General features: G+C 42.2%; 2 protein-coding genes across 2 annotated transcripts; both read left to right on the top strand.

Annotated features, from left to right (window-relative positions):
- The first annotated feature begins 3182 nt into the window (after positions 1-3182).
- Positions 3183-8487, top strand: LOC104940285 (calreticulin). Its single transcript, XM_010756852.3, has 9 exons — positions 3183-3394; positions 3929-4030; positions 4338-4541; positions 4641-4735; positions 4843-5052; positions 6809-6922; positions 7043-7186; positions 7284-7376; positions 7566-8487. The coding sequence occupies exons 1-9, from the start codon at positions 3301-3303 to the stop codon at positions 7776-7778; spliced, it is 1269 nt and encodes a 422-aa protein (XP_010755154.3). The 5' UTR covers positions 3183-3300; the 3' UTR covers positions 7779-8487.
- A 1525-nt stretch (positions 8488-10012) lies between these two features.
- On the top strand, positions 10013-19993 carry rad23ab (RAD23 homolog A, nucleotide excision repair protein b). Its single transcript, XM_027290098.1, has 10 exons — positions 10013-10286; positions 12487-12568; positions 13215-13294; positions 13649-14160; positions 14760-14806; positions 15561-15688; positions 15776-15893; positions 15998-16203; positions 16368-16514; positions 17983-19993. The coding sequence occupies exons 1-10, from the start codon at positions 10218-10220 to the stop codon at positions 18094-18096; spliced, it is 1503 nt and encodes a 500-aa protein (XP_027145899.1). The 5' UTR covers positions 10013-10217; the 3' UTR covers positions 18097-19993.
- Positions 19994-21589: the final 1596 nt, after the last annotated feature.

The following is a 21589-nucleotide window of genomic DNA, read 5'->3' as shown; positions in this document are numbered from 1 at the left end:
TTCTCGAGGATGACAGAAGACGCAGCACGACAACACTTGTACTTGTCCCTCAGAGCAAAAAGACACACACTATCTGGTTCACCTGATCCAGTCAGACATCACAAGGCATCTTGACTGATTTGACTGGATCCAATCTGAATCCACTCACATCACATTTCAGAGTGCTACACTCTGATAGTACTACTGTTACTTTGCCGTCTAAGAGTTTTCATTTATGCTATTGTACTTTAAATTTAGATTTTATGCATAAGATTTTTTTGTGTGTAGAGGTACTTTTTCCTGTTAGTGAAGAATGTGGCATAACCAATGAGAATCACCATTCCTAGTCAAGAAAGACACTTAAAATACAGCTTATGGTTTCATGTTTGGTGTATATTTATCAATTCACATACATTATTGTATATTAGATTTATGTTGTTTGACCAATCTAATATTCTTTTAAAAAATTGTTATCACGCAAGTTCAGATCAGTATTTGTGGTCCATCAGTTATAAATGAGAGCCTGTCATTGTGCTTTTATTCTGAAGTCCTCCTTCAGGTCTTTATGTTTCACTTGTCTTGTCTTATTGTGGTGAGCAGGAAATGTTGTAACACTGGATTAGTTGTAACAATGTGTGCATGCAACTCAAGAAGTGCAGGTCAAGTGTGTACATTGTCAGTTCTTTTTGTCACTTTCAGTGTATTAGGTTGCAACAGAACTCTTTGTATTTGACATTAACTCACATAATCTGTGATTGTGTTTTATTTATTTGCCTGAACATGAGTTACTTATGTTCAAACAAAATGACCAACCCCAATGAATGGACTGTAATAAAGCCTATACTAGATTAGAGGATTTGCAGGAGTTAAAAAAAAAAGTTTAAACATTTTACATGATACATGCTTGCATGATAAGTTCACACCTTCATGCCCTTTCATTGTAAAAAATATTGCAGTAAATGGTTTTCATGCTATTTGGTAAGTTAAAAGCTTTAGAACGTACTGAAAACCCATTTATCTATTATCCTTTCCTATCAATAACCAACACGGTGTAAAATAGTCCAACTTGCTAGTGAACAGAATATTGCTCAGCCTGCTGTGTGTTCATACCGTTCAGCCAGGGCCCACCTAAGGTTTTTATTATGCCAAAGCAAGATTTCCAAAACACTCCTAGTGCAGTCAACAATTCACACACACCTCTGATAACTGAATGAACACACACACAAACAGTAGAGATGGACAAATCAATCAATATCAAATCTCTTACTTTCTTTGAGGGTTGGCAAGTAACTACAAACAGATGTATTATGTGGAAAGTAAATGAAAGAAAAAATAAATAGTTCACAGACTGTGGATCCTGAAACTAGTGGTTAAACTAGAAAGTCAGCCTAGAAATAGAAGAGAGAGAAAGAGTTAGCTGAACTTTTTTGTTTGGATTTGTCAGAATTCTTCAGAGTTAGAATAAATGAAGATATTAACCAGAGGTCCTGTCTGATCAATAAGAGCAAGGATAAATACCAAAGTATGATGATGATTTTCACACAGCACAATTTAACATACATAATATTTTCATGAGGGAGGGGCTCTGAAGCTTCCTTTTTTTATTTGGCTTTAGATGTGTCACATACAATTATGTTATCATACAAGATTTCATCACTGAGGAACGATCAGGCTACATTCAGATTTCAGGGTGTTCCCGTAACCATAGTAACTCACTGTTACACCTGAGCAGAGAGACGCTGTGCTGCTGCCAGAAGAGCCACAGAATGAAGCTGTTTTGTCAGACGTGTCCTCTCGTGTTGACAGAAGTGACAGGACTGTGACGCAGTCAAGATCTAACTAATAACTGACGACAGAGCAGAGAGACAGACAGGACACAGGCAGAAGAGAGACAGACAGGACACAGGCAGAAGAGAGACAGACAGGACACAAACGGCAGAAGAGAGACAGACAGGACACAGACGGCAGAGAGACAGACAGGACACAGGCAGCAGAGAGACAGACAGGACACAGGCAGAAGAGAGACAGACAGGACACAGGCAGAATAGAGACAGACAGGACACAAACGGCAGAAGAGAGACAGACAGGACACAGGCAGAAGAGAGACAGACAGGACACAAGCAGCAGAGAGACAGACAGGACACAGGCAGAAGAGAGACAGACAGGACACAGGCAGCAGAGAGACAGACAGGACACAGGCAGAAGAGAGACAGACAGGACACAGGCAGCAGAGAGACAGACAGGACACAGGCAGAAGAGAGACAGACAGGACACAGGCAGCAGAGAGGCAGACAGAACACAGGCAGCAGAGAGACAGACAGGACACAGGCAGCAGAGAGGCAGACAGGACACAGGCAGCAGAGAGGCAATCAAGCAGCACCGCGCAGCAGTGAGTTCTTCAGGCCATCAGGGAGAAAGCAGCGAATCTGAATCTGTAGGTTAATGCACGTGTGGTAGAGCATGTGTAAAGGGTTCATTGCGTGAGTTCCCACCCCAGCAGCTGTGGCCCTAAGCAACAGCATAGCCCACTTATGTCGGCGGTCAGCCCTGGGCACAGTGTAGGCCCAAGGATAATCTTTGATTAATGTTTGCACTGTCAAATCATAACAGAGGTTATCTCATGACACTTTCCATATGTAGTAGGTCTAGAATGTACTGTATAATATTGTTTACAGAGACTCAACAATTCATACCATGACCAAACGCTTCAGTGGCAAGGAAGAACTCAACCTTTAAAAAACCTTTAAGACGAGTTCTGCAAGTTCGACGGCTGAGACAATGTAGTGCCAAGACAAAGGGCAGTCTGATGACATGGTGAGAGCATTCTCACTGTAGCATACACTTATACAGATATTGTTTGTTTTTTCAGGTTTGTCTTTACTATGTGCCAAATCATGTTTTTCTGACAGAGTCAACAGATAAAACACTGCTGTTTGTTTCTCTACACTGACCACACACACACTGTCTACAGTAGGCAGCGCACTGACTATGCTGAAGTTCCTCACAAAACCACACTTAAAAAAAAAACCCAAGAACCACGTCACACATTTTCCCCACAGCCCCTGAACACAGCAGCAGAGCAGCGCCGTGTCTCGCCCCTCTCTCCGATCTCGCTCCGACTCAACCCGAGCGTTTCCGAAAAGTAACTCGTGGTCTCATTTCATTGGCGAGACGCTCGTCCAATGAGCTGCGGCCATCTGTGCAGGGCTCGTCGCTGTTGAAATACTCAGGTTACATTTCCTCCAGACTTTAAGAGCCCGGACTCCCCTCGGACTTTCTCCTTTTACCTCTCTGGACCGACGCCGGACACGTCCCGCCGACATGAAGCTTCCAGCGGCGATACTTGCGGTTCTTGCATCGATAGCTGTCACCATTGACGCTACCGTGTACTTCAAGGAGCAGTTCGGGGATGAAGGTGCAGTATAGACTCTTGATGTGTCCTATGTGTGTGTGTGTGAGACTGGTCCGGTTCTCCTCGGTGTGTGTGTGTGTGTGTGTATTGAGCCAGAACACGGTCCGAGTGTGACAGAAGACACCGTAAATGTTGTAATATTTGTTTTTAAATGAAGAGACAGGACTCAGTGGAGCAGTGAGGACCACAGACAGTTTCAAATATTCTTTCACTTTTGATATTGAGCTCATACGCATCGAGGGTCTCTCAGGTGAAATCCGGCTCGGTTCAGAGCACAACTTATAGAGTAAAAGCAGCTTCTGTGGTCCATCCCTTGTAAATGAGACCCCCCCCCCCATCCCCCCCTGCCTCCACACCAAGACCCTGTCATTGCGCAAAATGTCCCCTTTTTTATTCTGAAGTCCTGTAAATGCAGCAGATCAGTCTGAAGTCCACGCAGTGTGTAAAAATGTGGTGTGGCTCAAAAGGTCCAGGAAGAGGCCTGACTGGGCTTTGAGCAACCAGCTGAGTTGGATTTCTGTGTTTTTTTTTTCCCAGATGGATGGAAGAGCCGGTGGGTCGAGTCGAAGCACAAGTCAGACTACGGCCAGTGGAAACTGAGCGCCGGGAAGTTCTACGGAGATGCTGAGGCTGATAAAGGTAACTTCAGTTGGACTGATGCACATGTATTTGTCTATGTGTGCATTTGCATACCTCACATACCTGCAGACGGTTTATTATCATGCAAATGTACGTAAAAGAGGTTTGAGAACACGAGTACAGCCAGAAAGACGAGATATTTGCCTCACCTTATATCCAGGACTGGAAGAACCTGCCAGGGGGGACCCTTATCACAGAAATCCTTAATGCTTTGGGCACATATTCTGTGATGAAGTCTTCCCTAGCCCCAGGTTTATTCTGTGGTCACACAATCACACATTCCCCTCCTCCACACTTTTTGTACCAGGTATCCAGACCAGCCAGGATGCCCGTTTTTACGCCCTGTCAGGCCGCTTTGAGCCCTTCAGCAACGAGGGAAAGCCCCTGGTCATCCAGTTCACCATCAAGCACGAGCAGAAGATCGACTGTGGAGGCGGCTACGTCAAGATCTTCCCCTCTGACCTGGACCAGAGCGCCATGCACGGAGACTCGCAGTATTACATCATGTTTGGTAAGTCATGTTTGTCTTTGCAGGGGCACTGAGGCCTGACCACTTAGGAGAGGGGGGGGGCTGTGAAGGATGCTGACTTTCTGTGACCTGTGTCTGCAGGGCCTGACATCTGTGGGTACAGCACAAAGAAGGTTCACGTCATCTTCAACTACAAGGGCCAGAACCACCTCATCAAGAAAGACATCAAATGCAAAGTAAGTCCCCGCGTGAAGCCCGTTGGATCATTTCTTCTTCCATGATGATGAGTTTTACTCATCGCTCACTCTAAACCACCTCTACGCCCCCCCCCTCCTCTCTGCAGGATGACGAGCTGACCCACCTTTACACACTGATACTGAATCCGGATCAGACGTACGAGGTGAGGATCGACGACGAGAAGGTGGAGTCCGGCTCCCTGGAGGAAGACTGGGACATGCTGCCCGCGAAGACGATCAAGGACCCAGAGGCCAAGAAACCCAGTGACTGGGACGACAGAGCCAAGATCCCCGATCCCAGTGACACGAAGCCCGAGGTAAGAGATCAGCTTTATTGTCACAGCCACCGTTTCTGACTTCCAATAAAATCAATGGAGGGCAATCGTGCTGTGATGCTCTTTGACCTGCTGTGTGGGGGAAAAGCCAAGACAGTCAGACAGACATAAAGTTAGCTATCTAACCAATTTTACAGCATCGTTACATGAGACCAGACGTCCATCCAGAATATTGCAATAATGCAACAATTACCAACTTAAATCAAGTATTTAATCAAAGGATGGGTCAGTGTGATCAGTCATAGCAGTAGACTCTTATATGTAATGAATCCAGTTTACTACTCCAGCAGGTAGTCCGAGTCCTTAGTAACGACCTAGCAACAGAGACAGTTTCTAGTCTGTGGAGTTTCCCAAGCTGAATAAACATCACACACACTAAACTGCTTTGCTGGTTCAGTCTTGTAGTGACTAAGATATCTGCTGAAAACATATCTTTTCCATGGACTGATTTAGCTCCTCAGTCCCTAAACTTCACATGTATTTTTAAGCTCATAGTGCGGTATTTATGACTGAGCACACAGCTGAGGATGTGATTTCTAATAACTTCACAGCGCTGTAAAGTCAAACTGTGTTGAACAAAGATGGATGGAATCATTTCCAAAATTCATGTTTTTATCTAATGAAATATTTAGCCTCAGTCCATATTAGTCCACCTTCAGTCTTCAAAAACATTTTCTCTGAGCTCACTGAACTACACACAAAGAGGCACACACCTGTATTAACGAGGCACACACCTGTATTAACGAGGCAGTGTAACGCCTCCATAAAACCCAGAATATTCATCAAAGATAGCTGAAATTTGAAATTCAGATGTATTACTTACTCTATTAAAAGTTGACTTCCAGTGTACTTATATTTTATATTTATTATATATTGAGTCCGCTGTGCTGTCATGCTGATTTGGGCACATTCTAAATGTCTAGTTGACCAGTCACATTGCCTGTCGGGCACTATTTGTTTTACTTGTATAAATGTATGATAGACATGATCATTAAAAGAGAAGCTAAAGCAGAAAAGTGAAAACCATGATCAGCACTCATGTGATTGGCTGTGTGCCGATCACATGACTGGAAACGTTTCCTGCAGCAGCGCCGTCACAGCTCATTTAAAGGAACTACAGGATCTTCCACTGTTTGTAGTTCTGAGCTGGAAGCTGCTGTGTCCTTACATTAAGATCAGCACTTCAAATAATCCTTAACTGATCTTTAGAGGAGGCATTCAGGAGTTAGTACAGAGAAATAGAAAATGAAAGCAGATAAAATAAGAATGGGGAAAAAAAATGAAACCGCAGAAGCAACTTGAATTAATAGTGTGATCTAAGGTGTCCATCCAAATGATGATCGTGATTTAAGATTATTTTTTAGGAATATTTATGGATTTTAAGGGACAAAATATGTTTATTTTATGTTTACTTTCACATTGAAATAAACAGAGCACTGCTTTGCATCAAAATCTGACTGAAACTAAATGAAACTGTACTAAAAGTTTTGACCCATAATTAAATCCCCTGTGATGCTGTACAGCATTGGTGTGTTGGATCATGTCTGAGTTGATAGTGATGTTGTTCCTCTCGACCTTCATGTGTACATCATATTCAGTTCGTGATGGTGTGGTTAGTTTAGCAGTGGGAAACCAAAGTCGTGATCATTCATTTTGCAGCTGTAGACTAAGGTCGTATCTCCATTTAATGATCATAACAATATATCTAAGTGGTATCTCCATTTCTGTTGTCTTCCAGGACTGGGACCAAGTCGAGACCATCCCTGACCCTGACGCCAAGAAGCCTGACGACTGGGACGAGGACATGGACGGAGAGTGGGAACCTCCTATGATCACCAACCCAGAGTACAAGGTCAGACTGAACTGTTCTCCACTGGAGGATTGTTAAACATGTTCAGTGTGTGTGAGGCCTCGGTCTGTCTAGTATCATTAGTACCACCGCGAGTCCTAACTTCTTGTGTTGTCTTTGCAGGGTGAGTGGAAACCCAAGCAGATTGACAACCCTGACTACAAGGGACCCTGGGTCCACCCTGAGATCGACAACCCAGAGTACACTCATGACGCCGCCATGTACAAGTTTGATAAGATTGGCGTACTGGGCCTGGATCTGTGGCAGGTAACGATGACTACGCACCCACCGAGAGTTGTATTAACTAAAGTATACATGTGGAACAATCATTCATCTAGATCGTGTGTTTGGTCTGTTCATTCAGGTTAAATCTGGCACCATCTTTGACAACCTCCTGATCAGCGATGACGTCAAAGAAGCAGAGGAGTTTGGAAAACAAACCTGGGGAGTTACTAAGGTAGGTCGTCCACCACCTCCACCACTTCCTGCTTGGGTGTGCATGTTTGCCACAAAGAGAATAGCTTTCATATCCAAAGAGTTAGAACTGTCATCTGCGGTGTGACATGAGTCCAAATATCATAATTTTGAGAACTATCACACGTTTGGGTCCAAAACATTAAAACAACGTGTCTTCTCTGCACATCAGGGACCAGAGAAGAAGATGAAGGAGGAGCAGGACGACATGGAGAGGAAACTGAGGGAAGAGGAGGAGAAGAGCAAGAAGGATGCCAAGGGAGACGAGGAGGAAGAGGGAGACGAGGAGGAGGAAGAGGAGGAGGAGGAGGAGGGCGAGCACGACGAGGAGACTGACGAGGACGCCGGGACAGAAGAGGATGTGAATCAGAAGGACGAGTTGTAGGGGAAATGACCCGTTTGACTGCCGTGTGCTCCTCTCTACAGTTCAAACTCACAGAAGACAGAAAGCCCTGTGGACTCTGGCCTTTCTTACAGCAGCCTTTTATTCAGGTGTTGGGGTGGGGAGGGGGTGCAAGGTGGGGTCAGATCAGATTTATTTTATATTGATTCCCCCCCTTTTTTTTTCTTTTTTTTTTTTTAAGCCTTTAAATTAGAGATGGGAGAAGGGTTTACATGTTGTTTATTTCTTCTGTTCCTGTGTCGGCTTTGGTTGAGAATTTTCTAATTTAATGTGATTTATTGAATGTGGTCCGTTCCATGGTGTGTGTGCATCCTGCAGTTACTCACAGAGCCAGTTCCTTTTTTATTGTCGGGATGTCCAGGAAATCAGCGGTCTGTGATGTCTGATTTATGCACTTTTATTTCTCCTGTGTGCTGTTTCTTTGTTTTGTTTTAATTGCCCCTCCATAATTTATTCAATCATTACAATCATTCTCTGAAAACAAGTTTCCAAAGCTCTGATTTTGGACATACGCCTTTTCTCCAGCTGTGTGTGCGAGCGTGTGTGTGTGTGTGTGTTTGAGAGTGAGACTGCAATAGACAAACTGTGATTTTTACAATCCTTTTTTTCTCCTTGTTCTGAATGAGTGACTGTCCCATGGGCACATGCTGTTTTTGAGTTTCACTGAATAAATTGAAGCTTCTCTCAACAAGCTGACGCCTACTCTCACTGCTGCTGCTGGATGTGTGAAAGTTTGCTGGTCTTATTTGAGAGTAGTGATGAGAAGATCATTTTCACAACAAACATACAATGTGCACCTGTATTTTCTTTCTAGTTACGGTACAGATAGTGAAAACATATCTTATTATGGTGTAACATACTGGGAACAGATGTATAGAGTAGAAGTTAGTGTCACCCTGGCTCCCTTAACAAAAGGCCAATGGGATAGGCCTAGGGCTATAAAGTAACATGACTTCAACATTAGCGCCACTTAACTTTACACGTGTAAGGTTCCTTAAATTAAACTTCTACAAGTTGTAAAGTTTGAGTTACGGGAGAGTCTAAACACGAGTCTCTAAAAGCTTCGAAATGTATGAGTGGGCTTTTTTTATTTGTCATAGAACAAAATGTGAACATCACTTTTTGACCTCATGTCAGGCATTGAACCTGCCATGGACCGCAGGATGCATGATGAGAATCAAATCTTTCAACCACATCACATGGACTTCAAAATGAGTTGCCATCACTTTATCTTAGTAAGTGCGGAAGCCCTAAGTGGTCATACATTCATACAGTTTATTACTACAGTTAATTTCATTTGTTTTCTTGAGGATAGCAGAATAATATTCCCAAGATAACAAAACATTGTTTCCATGAGATTACAACATAATTCATTCAAGATCTCAAGAAAGGAATAAAGGATAGTCTGGTAACGATGCAACATTAACAACATGTGTTAGTTTGACATAATCCTGGGTCATACGATGACATGTTTTGCATGGGGGCAGATGGTAACTCCTGTGGTAACTGTCTTTGCAGCAACACGGTCTCTGACATTGACGCCGGATGTAAATGTTCTCCGTCTTTCTCTGGCTGTCCACTGACTGAAACACCTCGTTTTTCACTGACCAACATTTCTGTGTTCACTTGTTTTTTTTTAGTTTAAATATCAAATATTAATCCATTGTCAGTGGGAATGGCACAGTGGATCAGATCCAGATCAATGAATTGTCAACGTGAACAGGTGAGTTAAATTGGCCAATAATAATATTAGACATGTACCTTGTATTTACTCTTTATGAATGACTTGACTTGCTCAAGACTTGGACCAAATGACTCGAGTCACATGTCTTATGAAAAGTAACTGCATGTGGTATGGTATGAAAATGACAAAGTGTAAGAACTTGACTAATAAAAGGAAATCTGATCCCCCTTCTTCTCTGATTGTCAGTCTTCCGACTTCAAGGGTGTGTGATACTTGCTGGTGTTTCTCTTTAATGGAAAAATGTTTTTGACCCTGCTTGTAAGAATATTCAATAGAAGTGCACTTTAACTAGAAGAAATGTGCTTCTTGTTTTGCTTTCTGGTCGGCCTTGGCTAAATGTTGCATTTTTACTTTAGTGACAGTTGTTTGGGCCATCACATCATCTCGGTCGAAGGGGAAAATCGTCAGGATCAGGTGAGACTAGATCAGGAGACCATGACACCGAGTGGGCTTATTTCCGACAGTACGTGAAGGCGGCAGCGTGCAGTACCTCGCCTCCAGCAGTAGATGGCGTCCCTGCGCCAGCGCGCCGCGCTCCTGCACCGAGACAGCTGAGTCACACATACATTTAGACCCAGATAAATAGATACTGTGCGAAAAAGAGCGGCTTCAGTCAAGAAACTGCCCCGAACACACTGAGTTTTGACCCCAGCTGCCTCTGAATACCGCGTCGAAAGATGCTGACGATAACACTGAAGACCCTCCAGCAGCAGACGTTCAAAATAGAAATAGACCCCGAATTGACGGTGAGTAGAAGTTAACGGGGCTGAAGTAAACACGGTCAGGCCGGGAGGGTTGGCATAGAGCGGTACACTGTAGCATACGGGAGTGTTAGCTAAGAAATGACATGGCCGCGGGCACGGCTGCTCCACTCAGTGAAGGAGACACTTAAAGAAGCTACTTGTTCATCTTATTATTAAAAAAAAACATTACGTCAATGTGACAAATATGAAGACAGACAAGTTAGCAACCGTGCAGGCTCTCACGGTAACTGAGTTCATGTGAGGTAATGTAGCCGGAGTTAGCTCGCGTTAGACCGGAACCGAGCAAGTTTCCCTTCAATGTAAAAGCATCATGTCACAAACACCACAGGTGAAAAAAGCATTTATAACCTAACATATGTGTTCATTTGTCAGATAACACAGTAAATACATATTGTCTGTCTTACACGAGCTGTTTTAACGACGTTTCTTGAGATTCGTAAGCGGCTTTCAGGATTTATATTGAAAACACCAACCGGAAATGTTGTGTGTACGTGCTATCAGCTTTGACAGTGTTTGACTTGTTTCAGTGTCTCACCATGAATGACGGTGCAATATTTGAAAACGTCCTGTCTATTAATGTAGTAACGTGAAGGCTGGTGAGAGGAAATGTCAGAGTGTCTGTGCGAGGACAGGACAAAGCCTCCTGCAGCCTGTTTATCACGCAGAAACGAACACGGAGGAGTTTATAACAGGCTGTGCTCAACTGAAGTGTCCTGTCAAGTGTCATCACGTGAGTCAGCGGCTAGAAGTTATCAGGACCACATGAGTCTGGACATTTAGTTTCAATGGCAGCTCTCTCATGACCCAAAGCTGCTTCCCAAACATCCATGCAGGCCTGCTGTCAATCACATCCTCTCTCTGTGTCACTGTACACTCGTTTCTTCCATCTGTGGTCACATACTGACAAACTGTCCAAAAAGTCACTGACCACAAGTCACCTGATCTGTCCTAATCTAAAACTCAAGCGCACGTGATTACTTCATTTTTATCCATATGTTCCATATTCAAATCTGGCATTAAAATAATATTCAAATGAGTTTATATCAAAGTAAATGACAAGGTCAGCGATTGAAATAGAGCTACCAAAGGTCCAGTGTGTAAGATTTAGGAGGATCTATTGGTAGGGCTTGAATATAATATTTATTAGTATATTTTCATTAGCGTATAATCACCTGGAAATAATAATCATAGTGTTTTTGTTGAGCCCTTTATATTTACAGTGAGAGCGGGTCCTCTTCCATGGAGTCCGCCATGTTGAACTGACATTTTTCTACAGGAGCCCAGGAGAGACAAACCAAACACTGATTGCAATCTCCAACATTGCTGCTAGGTGACACTGGATCTTTAACCAGTTGCGAATGGATGGAAGGTTGTTATTTCTTCGTTAACAGAAAATAATATTTTTGCCAACAGTTAAAAGCAGCAAATTATATTGTTAATGAGACATCCTGGACAGAGGTACTCTTATTCAGACTGCCACATCTGGCTTAAAGTCCACGTAAAGCAAGAATAAATATATGTTCTGAGTTTGTCAGACCAAAGAGGAAAGTGTTATTAACCACCAAGCCAAATCTGAATGATTAAAAATAACGACAAGTTTATGAAATTCGGTGAAAAAATCAGGTAAAAATTAGCAGCTCAGCTCCAGGGCTGCTGAATGTGCTGAAGCCACGTGGGAGCAGTCAAGAAACTTTGAAACTTTTGATTTTGAAGCGACTGAAACGTTTCAGATGAGTTCAGAAAATGACATGACTAACTTTGAAACACTCTGAGCGAGATGAATTCTTCTCTATCTCTCTGCTAGGGTTGCATGGGTATGCTCAGGGTGGCCTCAGTGTGTCATCGAGCCACCCTTTAGGACCGCCCACAAAATCCTGGACAGAAAACTGTTTGAATCTCTAACTCCACATTTCAATAATATATTGTTCAAAGTCATATTTAATGTATTTTGAAAGAAATCTCAGAATTGCATTTACATGGACTTTCATATAGGTTTGGTCACCACACTTGTGTGAGCAGGAACACGTCCCCACCACATCTGATGGTGTGACGTTTCCTGCAACAACTGCAAGACCTTACGCTGACCTCTGTAACTTTCAGAGACATGGGGTAACACGTGGAGTTGTTTAGTCTCAATAACTCCCTGAGTAATGTCAATGTTTGATCTTTTGATGTTTGTCAGGTGGAAGCTCTGAAAGAGAAAATAGAGGAAGACAGAGGAAAAGATGCATTTCCTGCTGCGGGACAAAAACTAATCTATGCAGGTGAGCCAGAGGCTGATCTTACTGGAGTTACAGAGTTACAGAGAAAGAAACACATCAAAACATCACCTTCATTCATAACAAAGCCACTGAATATGCTTGGTTTGTTTCATTTTCAGTGAAATTTTATATGGGGATATTCTTTCTATCAACTATTTACTCACTTACAAAATGATTACTCAAGGTTTATATATTTAGGATATATGAGCAGTATTTACAATTCATACAGGGTAGCTCAAGATAAACTTGAATGATTTCACACCAGATAAATTCACTTGTCACAGCAGCTCTTATACACACGATTGATAAGAAATATATAGAAAAAGTCATGAAGTCATGCAGGGGTTAAAGAGTCTGACAACTGTTGGAATGAAGGACCTGTTAGATCTCCTTCTTTCATGGTGGGAGTAGCAGTCTGTTGCTGAAGGAGCTGTTTAAGGCCTCCACAGTCTGATGCAGGGGGAGAGAGGAGTTGTTCATGAATTATATGAACTATTCAGAGTAAAAAAGAAAAAGAAAAACACAAAAAAAAAACATCATGAGGTAATAATATAGTCACTGTTTTTCCTTTGATATGTCAAGTTACTTCCTTTATTGTTGGTTCAGTTCCCATGGACTCTCATTCGCTGTTTCTGCTTGAATGTTACAGGGAAAATCTTAAATGATGGCACCCCGCTGAAAGAGTACAAAATCGATGAGAAAAACTTTGTGGTGGTCATGGTTACCAAGGTTAGTGTCACTATAGTTACTGAGTTATAGATTATTATTTTTTATACACTCTCTGCTCTCCTGCTCTGAAGAGAAATTCTGTTTTTATTTCACTGATTATTTCCAGTCACTGTTAAGCTTCCGTCCACTGTATTCTTCCTTTCCTGTTGGGCTTTTATTTTAAAAACAGTGCTAAAAGGTTGATCTGAACCCTGGTGAGCTCAACTTGTTTTGTTTGATCAGGCTTTATAAGAGCCCAGCCTTTATTTGAGTTACCGTTCTGACATATAACATTGGAGCATCTGAACTTAACAGCCTGATCAAGTTGTTTTGTCGTCATATACAAAATACTAATGATTAATTTTGTGTTTTCAGCCTAAACCAGCCCCTCCTCCACAAGCAGCCCCTCAGCCAACTCCCCAGCCAATTGCAGCTCCAGCACCACCATCAGCCCCAGCCCCAGCCCCAGCTCCAGCCCAAGCCCCAGCCCAAGCCCCAGCCCAAGCCCCAGCCCCAGCCCCAGCACTGGCCACTACTCCAACACAAGTGCCCTCAACGCCAACGCATACAGTGTCTGCACCCACACCCGCCCCACTGTCAGTGCCTCCCTCCGAATCCCCGCCCCCAGTCCCAGAAACCATCTCACCAGCTTCTGTTGAAGCAACGGCAGTTCTGGACTCAAACACAGCGCCAGACTCAGCTCCAGACTCAGCTCTAGCTGCTAGCCTAGCCTCCGCTCTAGCTCCCGCTCTTGAAGCTGTCCAGGCGACCCCATCCTCAACCCCCGCAGACCGCCCCACCCCTGCTGCCCAGCCAGAAGAGAAGCCGAGGGAAGACACCGAAAATCAACCGTCTGCCACTGAACCAGTGCACTCCTCTGCTTCCAGGTTGGGGGTTGTTTACGCATACTAAGGATTTAACTCATGTTGTCCAAGAAAGCTGAGTTACTACTCACATAGAATCAGCCTGTAGGGCATAAGGGCATTCAAGTGGGTGGGTGCAGAACAGGAGACTACTTTGTAGGCGAGCATAAGCATTTTGAATTTACTGTGGGCTGCTACAGGTAGCCAGTGGATCTCAATGAGCAGCGGTGTAACGTGGCCTTTTGGATTGATTGAAGGATCATCTGAAATGGGTCATCAATCATGACTCCTAAGTTTCTCGCTTCCCTGGTGGGGGTTTGACATAGGGAGCCCATTTTGATGTCGATGTTGATGTCATGGTGTATAGTAGGTTTAGCTGGGACCCCTTATCTGACGAGCTCCATCATCAGGCCATCTTTGGTTTGTAACCAGATACCTGCAGGAGTGCTGACATTACCATCAAGCTCGGCTCAGATGTTAAATTTACATAGTGAACATTCACCTGCTAAACATTAGCATGTTAGCATTCTGACATTAGCATGACAGCCTGACAGAGGACTTAAGTGGATTTGATTCTGAATGTTTCACTCAGTCTCCTTTTTTCTCCTTCTCTTCTGTAACAGCCTCGTCGATGAACTGGGTCTCCTTGAAGAAGCAGCATCAATACTGGGTAATACATTGGTGACTTTTTTTAGGACTCTTACAGGAGTTGAAATCAAGCACAGAGATGAACACACATTCGTCAAAATCACACCTTCTTAATCTTAAGTTGTGTTTTGAATATTGACATTCAAAAGGAAGAGAGTTCTGACACAGGAGGTTAGTGTAGTGGTGGAGCAGGTCAGTTATGCATTATGTAGTGCTTTGTGAGTTAGTAATCCTTTGCCTTTTCCTTTTTGCTTTAATCCTCAGTGCTTGGCTGGTCTAGTTTGCATCGGAAATGATTCTCAGTATGATAACATCTATACTAGAACACAGACATTATGGATCAGCAGTGTGTGCTTCCAATGATAGCAGCTTTATTTGAAGATGAAGTCCTCAGTATACTTCAAATAAACAAGTGCATATGTTCAACCATGTGTAAAGACAAATTCTTACTACCTGTTCTGGAGTCTATCCCAGTCTATGTGTTTGGACTGTGGGTGGGAGCCGGAGTACCCGGAGAGAATCCACACAAACAAGGGCAAAACATGCAAACATACAAACAAAGAGTTTGAGATTCAAATTAGGAAACTAAAACAGACACAAAGAAGTCTTTTTTAACACATGCACAGACAAAACAAAACAAAAAAACAAAGTTGGTTTGGTAAGAGGTATGGGAGAAGAATGATTACAGGAACCAAGTTACTACAACAATTTACCTGCATAAAATAGTTTCATTAAGCTCTTCTGTCTCTGTCCCACCTCTCCTGTTGTTTCCATAGTGACAGGTCCGGCCTATGAGAACCTGGTGTCAGAGATTATGTCTATGGGTTATGAGCGGGAGCAGGTGGTCGCCGCACTCAGAGCCAGTTACAACAACCCAGACCGAGCAGTGGAGTATCTACTCATGGTGAGGATTTAACCACCCAAGAGTTTCTTCACCAGCACCGCCTGCCTCTTGATTCTAGAGTGTGTAGTAAATGTTTCTGTGATGCAGGGTATTCCAGCAGAGGCCAGTGATCTTCCACCTCAGGAGCCAGTTAGACAAAGCGCTCCATCCAACCCCCCCACCCCTACTACACAACAACCACGACAGCCTCCAGCATCCTCAAACAGTAAGAGCACACGCTTGTTACTTCTGTTTATGCCATCACTTCAGGTTGTTTATGTCAGTGCCACCAATTCTCATCCTGAATAAAATCTTCTCTTCTTCCCGTAGTCCCCTCCTCAGCAGGGCTGGTGCCTGCCAGCCAACCTCCCACTGCTCCCGCTGCTGGTGGAGGCTCTGTCTCTACAGGGAACCCTCTGGAGTTCCTGAGGAACCAGCCTCAGTTCCAACAAATGAGACAGATCATCCAACAGAACCCAGCCCTCTTACCAGCCCTGCTGCAACAGCTTGGCAGAGACAACCCACAGCTGCTGCAGGTACCACACTGGCACACACTACTACTAAAGTCCTGCCAGGGATTCATGTTCTTTCCGTTAGTAAGACAGAGCAGAAGGATGTTTTCATACGAACTACTGTGCACCTTTTTTAAATAATATTTTATTTAGTAGTATCCACATGCTTGTGTGTATTTTTTTTCCAGCAAATCACGCAGCACCAGGAGCGTTTTGTGCAGATGCTGAATGAGCCACGAGGTGGAGACACGGGAGGGGAGGGGGCTGAGGCCCAGGGGTCACCACACACCAACTACATCCAGGTCACCCCACAGGAGAAGGAGGCCATTGAGAGGGTCAGTTCTCAGCGTCCGTATTGGATTGTCTCATTGTCTTGGTATTTGTGCAACTTGCACTGTGATCAAAATAGCTTAAGCTGAACAGCTCAAACATCTGATAGAATATTTGTTTTTCACCAAAACATTCTGAGCGTGCAATTTTTTAACTCCCACAAGCTGCCGCAGAAGGAGGAAGCATTCTCTGAACATTGTTGCTCTTGGCCAGTCAAAATCACGAGTTGTGTCTTCATTTTTATCCACAATGACATAATCCATCACAAATATATAAACTGCAGATTTAAAGTGCTAGAAGTTGTTGATATTCTTGGCGAGTCAGTTTGTGTTGTCTGTACTTTGACTGCTGTACCGAGCAGTAAACAGCTGCTGATGCATTTATATATAAATATTAGGGCTGTCAATCGATTAAAAAAAATTAACTAATTAATCGCAAAAATTTCTGTGATTAATCGCGATTAATCTATCAATAAATGTATCAATAAATTAAATGCATTTTTCTGAGACTGAAGCTTATAATGAATATTTATTTATGTAAAATGATCAAATTAATGTAGAATAAACACAGAGAAAGTAAATTTAAATTCATTCATGTTATTGGCTTAAGGTGCACATATGCACAGTGCAAATAGAAAAAAGCCAGAATGAGGAAATATACTGACGAGTGCCACACTCCTGTAGTGTAGACTGGGTGTTTTGCTTTGAGGTGATATGTTAAAGTCGTGTTACTTCTGTGGAATTTAAATTCGGATTTGCAAACTGTGCAAATTGCCTTGTTTTTGTCCAACGAGCCGTCGGGCAACTTTTTAAAATGAAATGTTCCCCCTAAAAGTCCTTATCCATCTTTCCGCCATAGACTCTCCTTTAGTTAGGATAGATCATAGACATATACATAGATGCCTCATTGAGCAGGTTGGTCCGTTGCTGCGTTACGTTACCGCGTCCGCCATATTGGATGTGGCAGATCTGCCTGTAAACTAATACAAGCAGGGCCGGTTTTAGCTATGGGCAATGTGGGCGTCTCCGTGAGGGCTTTAAGTTAATGCCTCTTATACACCCATTCACACACACACTAATATATCTGGGAAACAAAGCTCTACTTTGCCACATCCAAAATGGCGGCCGCCACCGGAAGTAAACATAACCGCGTTAATTGCGTTAATTTTTTTTTTACGCGTTAATTCTTTAAAATTAATCGACAAAATTAACGCGTTAATTTTGACAGCACTAATAAATATATATCTGTATTGGATGTTTTTGCATCATATTGAACAATAAGAGTATATGACGGCATAAGTTGAACATGATTTTCTATATAATCTCATTAATTATAATCATTTTATTCATTAAATATCACAAAAAAATCAAGTAAGTAGACATGAAAAAACGCTGTGCCTCAGACAGTTGCACAGGTGTATATATATATATATGTGTGTGTGTGTGTAACGTGAACGTGCATGCTGTGTTCCAGTTAAAAGCGCTGGGTTTCCCTGAAGGCTTAGTCATCCAGGCTTACTTCGCCTGCGAGAAGAACGAGAATCTGGCCGCCAACTTCCTGCTGCAGCAAACGTGGGACGATGAGTAACTGAAGATCAGAGGACACATCACCGTTCAACAGAGGGCCGCAGAGTGGATGACAGCGCTACACAAGGTCCACCAGGGAGGAACAAGGACAGGGAGAGGATATTTGTTTTCATGCCATGTGACTGTGGTCTGATGATGGTGATGATGATGATAATGATGATGATGATGAAGAAGACATTCTGTTGCAAGTTAGCTGTGCTGCCTACTTTACATTCTGCTGTGATGATCTTCATAGGAGCCCACACAGAGCCATGCCTCACTGCTGCCACATCATTACTGCTGCCGCTTGTGCCGTGTGATGTACTGAGAGAAATGACGGCAGGAAACACAGCAACAGTCTGCATCACCTTCACAGGCCCCACGGGCTTCATTTAGAGGATTGCCTGTTAAACCACTGTACACATGCAGTATATTCCCTTCAGAGCGCATCTGTAGTGAATGTACACATGACAAAAACATGTGTTCGACACGTTGGATTTACCTGAAAATGTGATGCAAACCGTTGACTTTACTGTCTGAGAGCTAGCATTAAAGTTGAAATTTGATCAGTTAATTCATTTTGCTTCACTGATCCCGGATACTAAAAATATCTTCATCATCCCAGATACTCAAAATATCTCTGACTGAATGAGTCCAAATAGTACTAATGTGTTCTCCAGGTGCTATTTTGACCTTTCTTAGCCATGGTTCTGTCCACTGAAAATCACATCTGAAACAAATTGACATGATAAAAAATTATGTCATTATATTGACTCATCATAAGTGTTAGTATTAATTATTATTTATTTATTTTATTTTTTGCAGAAATGGTTCCTTAACAGGAAAGGCAGACATTTGAGGTTTGGTCAGAATCAGTCTGCCGTAAGCGGCCGGTGAAGTCACTTCATTTGAAACATACGGTGAATGAGCTGTTGCATTCACAGTATATTATCATTGCCTGTTACTACGGTGTGCAGTAATATTAGTAGTATTGTGCGGGTGAGAAGGGGGCACCCGGCTTGAATTGAATGAATTTCTCTCAGGAGGGTTTGTTTTCTTATTTTTGCAGATGAAGGTATTTGAAGATTGGTTTGGCGAGGTGCCACATAGCATGTTTTGTGAGCTCAGTATGTGACTTTTAATTTGAAAGAAAAGTTGCGTTGTTTCTCAGTATGTCCGCAGCTGGAATGATAAAACATAGTCCACTTCCTGCTTTCTGACAATCTGTCTGTGTTCAGTTTGTCTCACGTCTTCTCTTCTATGCATCTTAAAGCTGTACGAGTTTGAGCCATCGCTCCTTCATGCCTTATTATGGGTTGTCAAAGACTTGAACGTTTCCTTTTGCAAATGATGTTGTAGTAAAATCTAGTGTTATAGATGTCTCACAAACGATTGTCTTCAGATTGGTGATCATCATTAGAGTTTTAATTATCGATAATTAATCACTTAATATGTGAAAGTGTTCTAAAGGGAGTGCTAGAAGCCAAAACAAAACAAATATTTTTTCAGCTTTTCAGCATGTGCTTTTTGCTCTTTCTCCTTTTACTTCTCTTTATTGCGTTTGAACTGGAAATGACTGGAACGTTTTGTATTATATTGTACATGGGGTATACAAACTTTTGGGGAAAAAGGCACTTTATTATAACAAATGCTGCTCTTTAGCTGTGAGGGGTTGTTGGTTGCATGAGAGTGTTACAGTTCTAGCATGGCAGTGGGTTAGGAATGATGAAAGCACCAGTGTGGTGTTGCTCTCATCTCCGTTTGTCTGTTGTTTTACCCACCATGTCATTTTTCTGTTTTCTTTTTGGGTTTCTAAAAAAAGAAAAATACAACCTTAAATACACCATTTGAGGTTTTTGCTGAATAGTTGTGAAAAACTTTTGTTTCAGCATTGTGTAAAATAAATGGCTTTTACAAAGTGGGTGAGACAATGTGTTGTTTTTTTCATGAATTCACTAACAAACACCATGCCAGTGTGGATTTAAGTGAGGTGAGGAGTGTTTAAGTACCTGAGATACAGAAATAGGATGGGTTCAAGGTGTGGTCTTTGTTCCATAACCTAGTTATAAAACCCCTTTGAAACAAGTGCAAACATGTGAATATAATCCTCATATTTTCACACTCAGGGTTATTACAGTCCTGTGCAGACGTTTCAGGCATGGAAAATGCTGTGAACTAAGAATGCATTCAAAAATGGATGTGTTAATAGTTTATTTTCATCAATAGGGATGTAAGGATGCATCGTGAAAAGATTAAAAATCGGTACAAATGCGTGACGACTCACATGTCACAGTTGACAGAAAAAATGAATCACGATTCTTGGCTCTTGCTTGTTGCTCTCACTGGTCAAACAGGCTTCCCGGCGCGTTGCGTCAGCGTGGTGTATTTGGTCCGTCCTGCACGCGACTTCAAACCCCACCAGGAGTGTTTCAGAAGCGAGCGCTTAGCCCGCCAGACTTTGTTTACTTGCTCAGATTCAGATATTTTCCCGGTGTATATTCTTCCAAACATGCTTCTACATGTGTAAATATGCTACGTAGTTAATTAGTTTCGCCTTTGTCCGTTTTTACGACCGGCAGTGTGCACCAGATATTTTATTTTGAAAATCCACCGGATTTTCTTTGCTTTTTCTGTGTCTTGCTTCCGCCCGCTCGAGGTGCTCTGTGGAAATTGACGCGTGCTGCTCGCGAGTTTTAATGTTTTTATTTTATTGTTATGTACAAAAAATGGGTCATATTAGACCCTGAATAGTATGTAAGGGTTAATGAGTAATGAAATGTTAGGATTATTTTTCTATGTACTTAAGTTCCCAACTTCATTGTAAGATTAATTTAAAGCTTTAGTTAATAAAATGATCAAATTAATTCAGTTGCTCTCATAATCTGTGTTTTTTGCATGGAAAAAATGTGGCTAGTGGAAATTCTGATTGGCTGGTAACTTCAGAAACTTACCAGCCACATTGGCTGGTGATCAAAAAAGGTAGCTGCTTGAAGTGAAGTTGTACCCTTCATTTTAAAAAATGTATTTGCAGGCAATTACAATATAATGTAGGGGAAACATGAACGAATGTTGTGCACACAGAAATTAAAATTTAAAATGAAGTTAAGCGTTTTTCGTGGTTTTTCATACTGGCCGTGGCCTTAAAAAAATGTCATGCGGTGCGACTGACAAGTTCTCAGTTATTTAAAGTGTTTAGAAACAAAGTATTTGAATTTCTTCAGATTTTTTGTCAATAATGATTTCATACTTTTGTTCCATAATGTTATAGTCCCGTTCATAATTGTACTGACTCAGCTATATTTCTTCTAAATTACATTACACTGATTAAAAAACAAAACAAACTACCAGTCACTTAAGTATACTGTATCAGTGATTAATATTTCAGCTAGAGAAACTATATTATTATTTTATATTTTGAATTCAATACACAAAGTTACTACTTTTATTGGTCGCGCCACATGATGAGTGGCTGCACCAAATGACATGAAGATATTACATAATAAATATTGGTCAAT

This window comes from Larimichthys crocea, chromosome XVII, assembly GCF_000972845.2.
Source record: "Larimichthys crocea isolate SSNF chromosome XVII, L_crocea_2.0, whole genome shotgun sequence".
Lineage (NCBI taxonomy): Eukaryota > Metazoa > Chordata > Actinopteri > Sciaenidae > Larimichthys > Larimichthys crocea.
The sequence above is the reverse complement of the archived record's forward strand: the minus strand, read 5'-3'. Positions and strand labels throughout refer to the sequence as shown.

What these genes read in the sequence shown, in the direction of transcription:
- LOC104940285 (XM_010756852.3), top strand. Translation starts at nt 3,301, where the DNA reads ATGAAGCTTCCAGCGGCGATACTTGCGGTTCTTGCATCGATAGCTGTC. An exon ending in GGAGCAGTTCGGGGATGAAG is followed by an intron (nt 3,395 to 3,928) that starts GTGCAGTATAGA and finishes TTTTTTTCCCAG; the next exon opens with ATGGATGGAAGAGCCGGTGG. An exon ending in TGGGCCTGGATCTGTGGCAG is followed by an intron (nt 7,187 to 7,283) that starts GTAACGATGACT and finishes CTGTTCATTCAG; the next exon opens with GTTAAATCTGGCACCATCTT.
- rad23ab (XM_027290098.1), top strand. Translation starts at nt 10,218, where the DNA reads ATGCTGACGATAACACTGAAGACCCTCCAGCAGCAGACGTTCAAAATA. An exon ending in GTGCACTCCTCTGCTTCCAG is followed by an intron (nt 14,161 to 14,759) that starts GTTGGGGGTTGT and finishes CTTCTGTAACAG; the next exon opens with CCTCGTCGATGAACTGGGTC. An exon ending in AGAAGCAGCATCAATACTGG is followed by an intron (nt 14,807 to 15,560) that starts GTAATACATTGG and finishes TTGTTTCCATAG; the next exon opens with TGACAGGTCCGGCCTATGAG.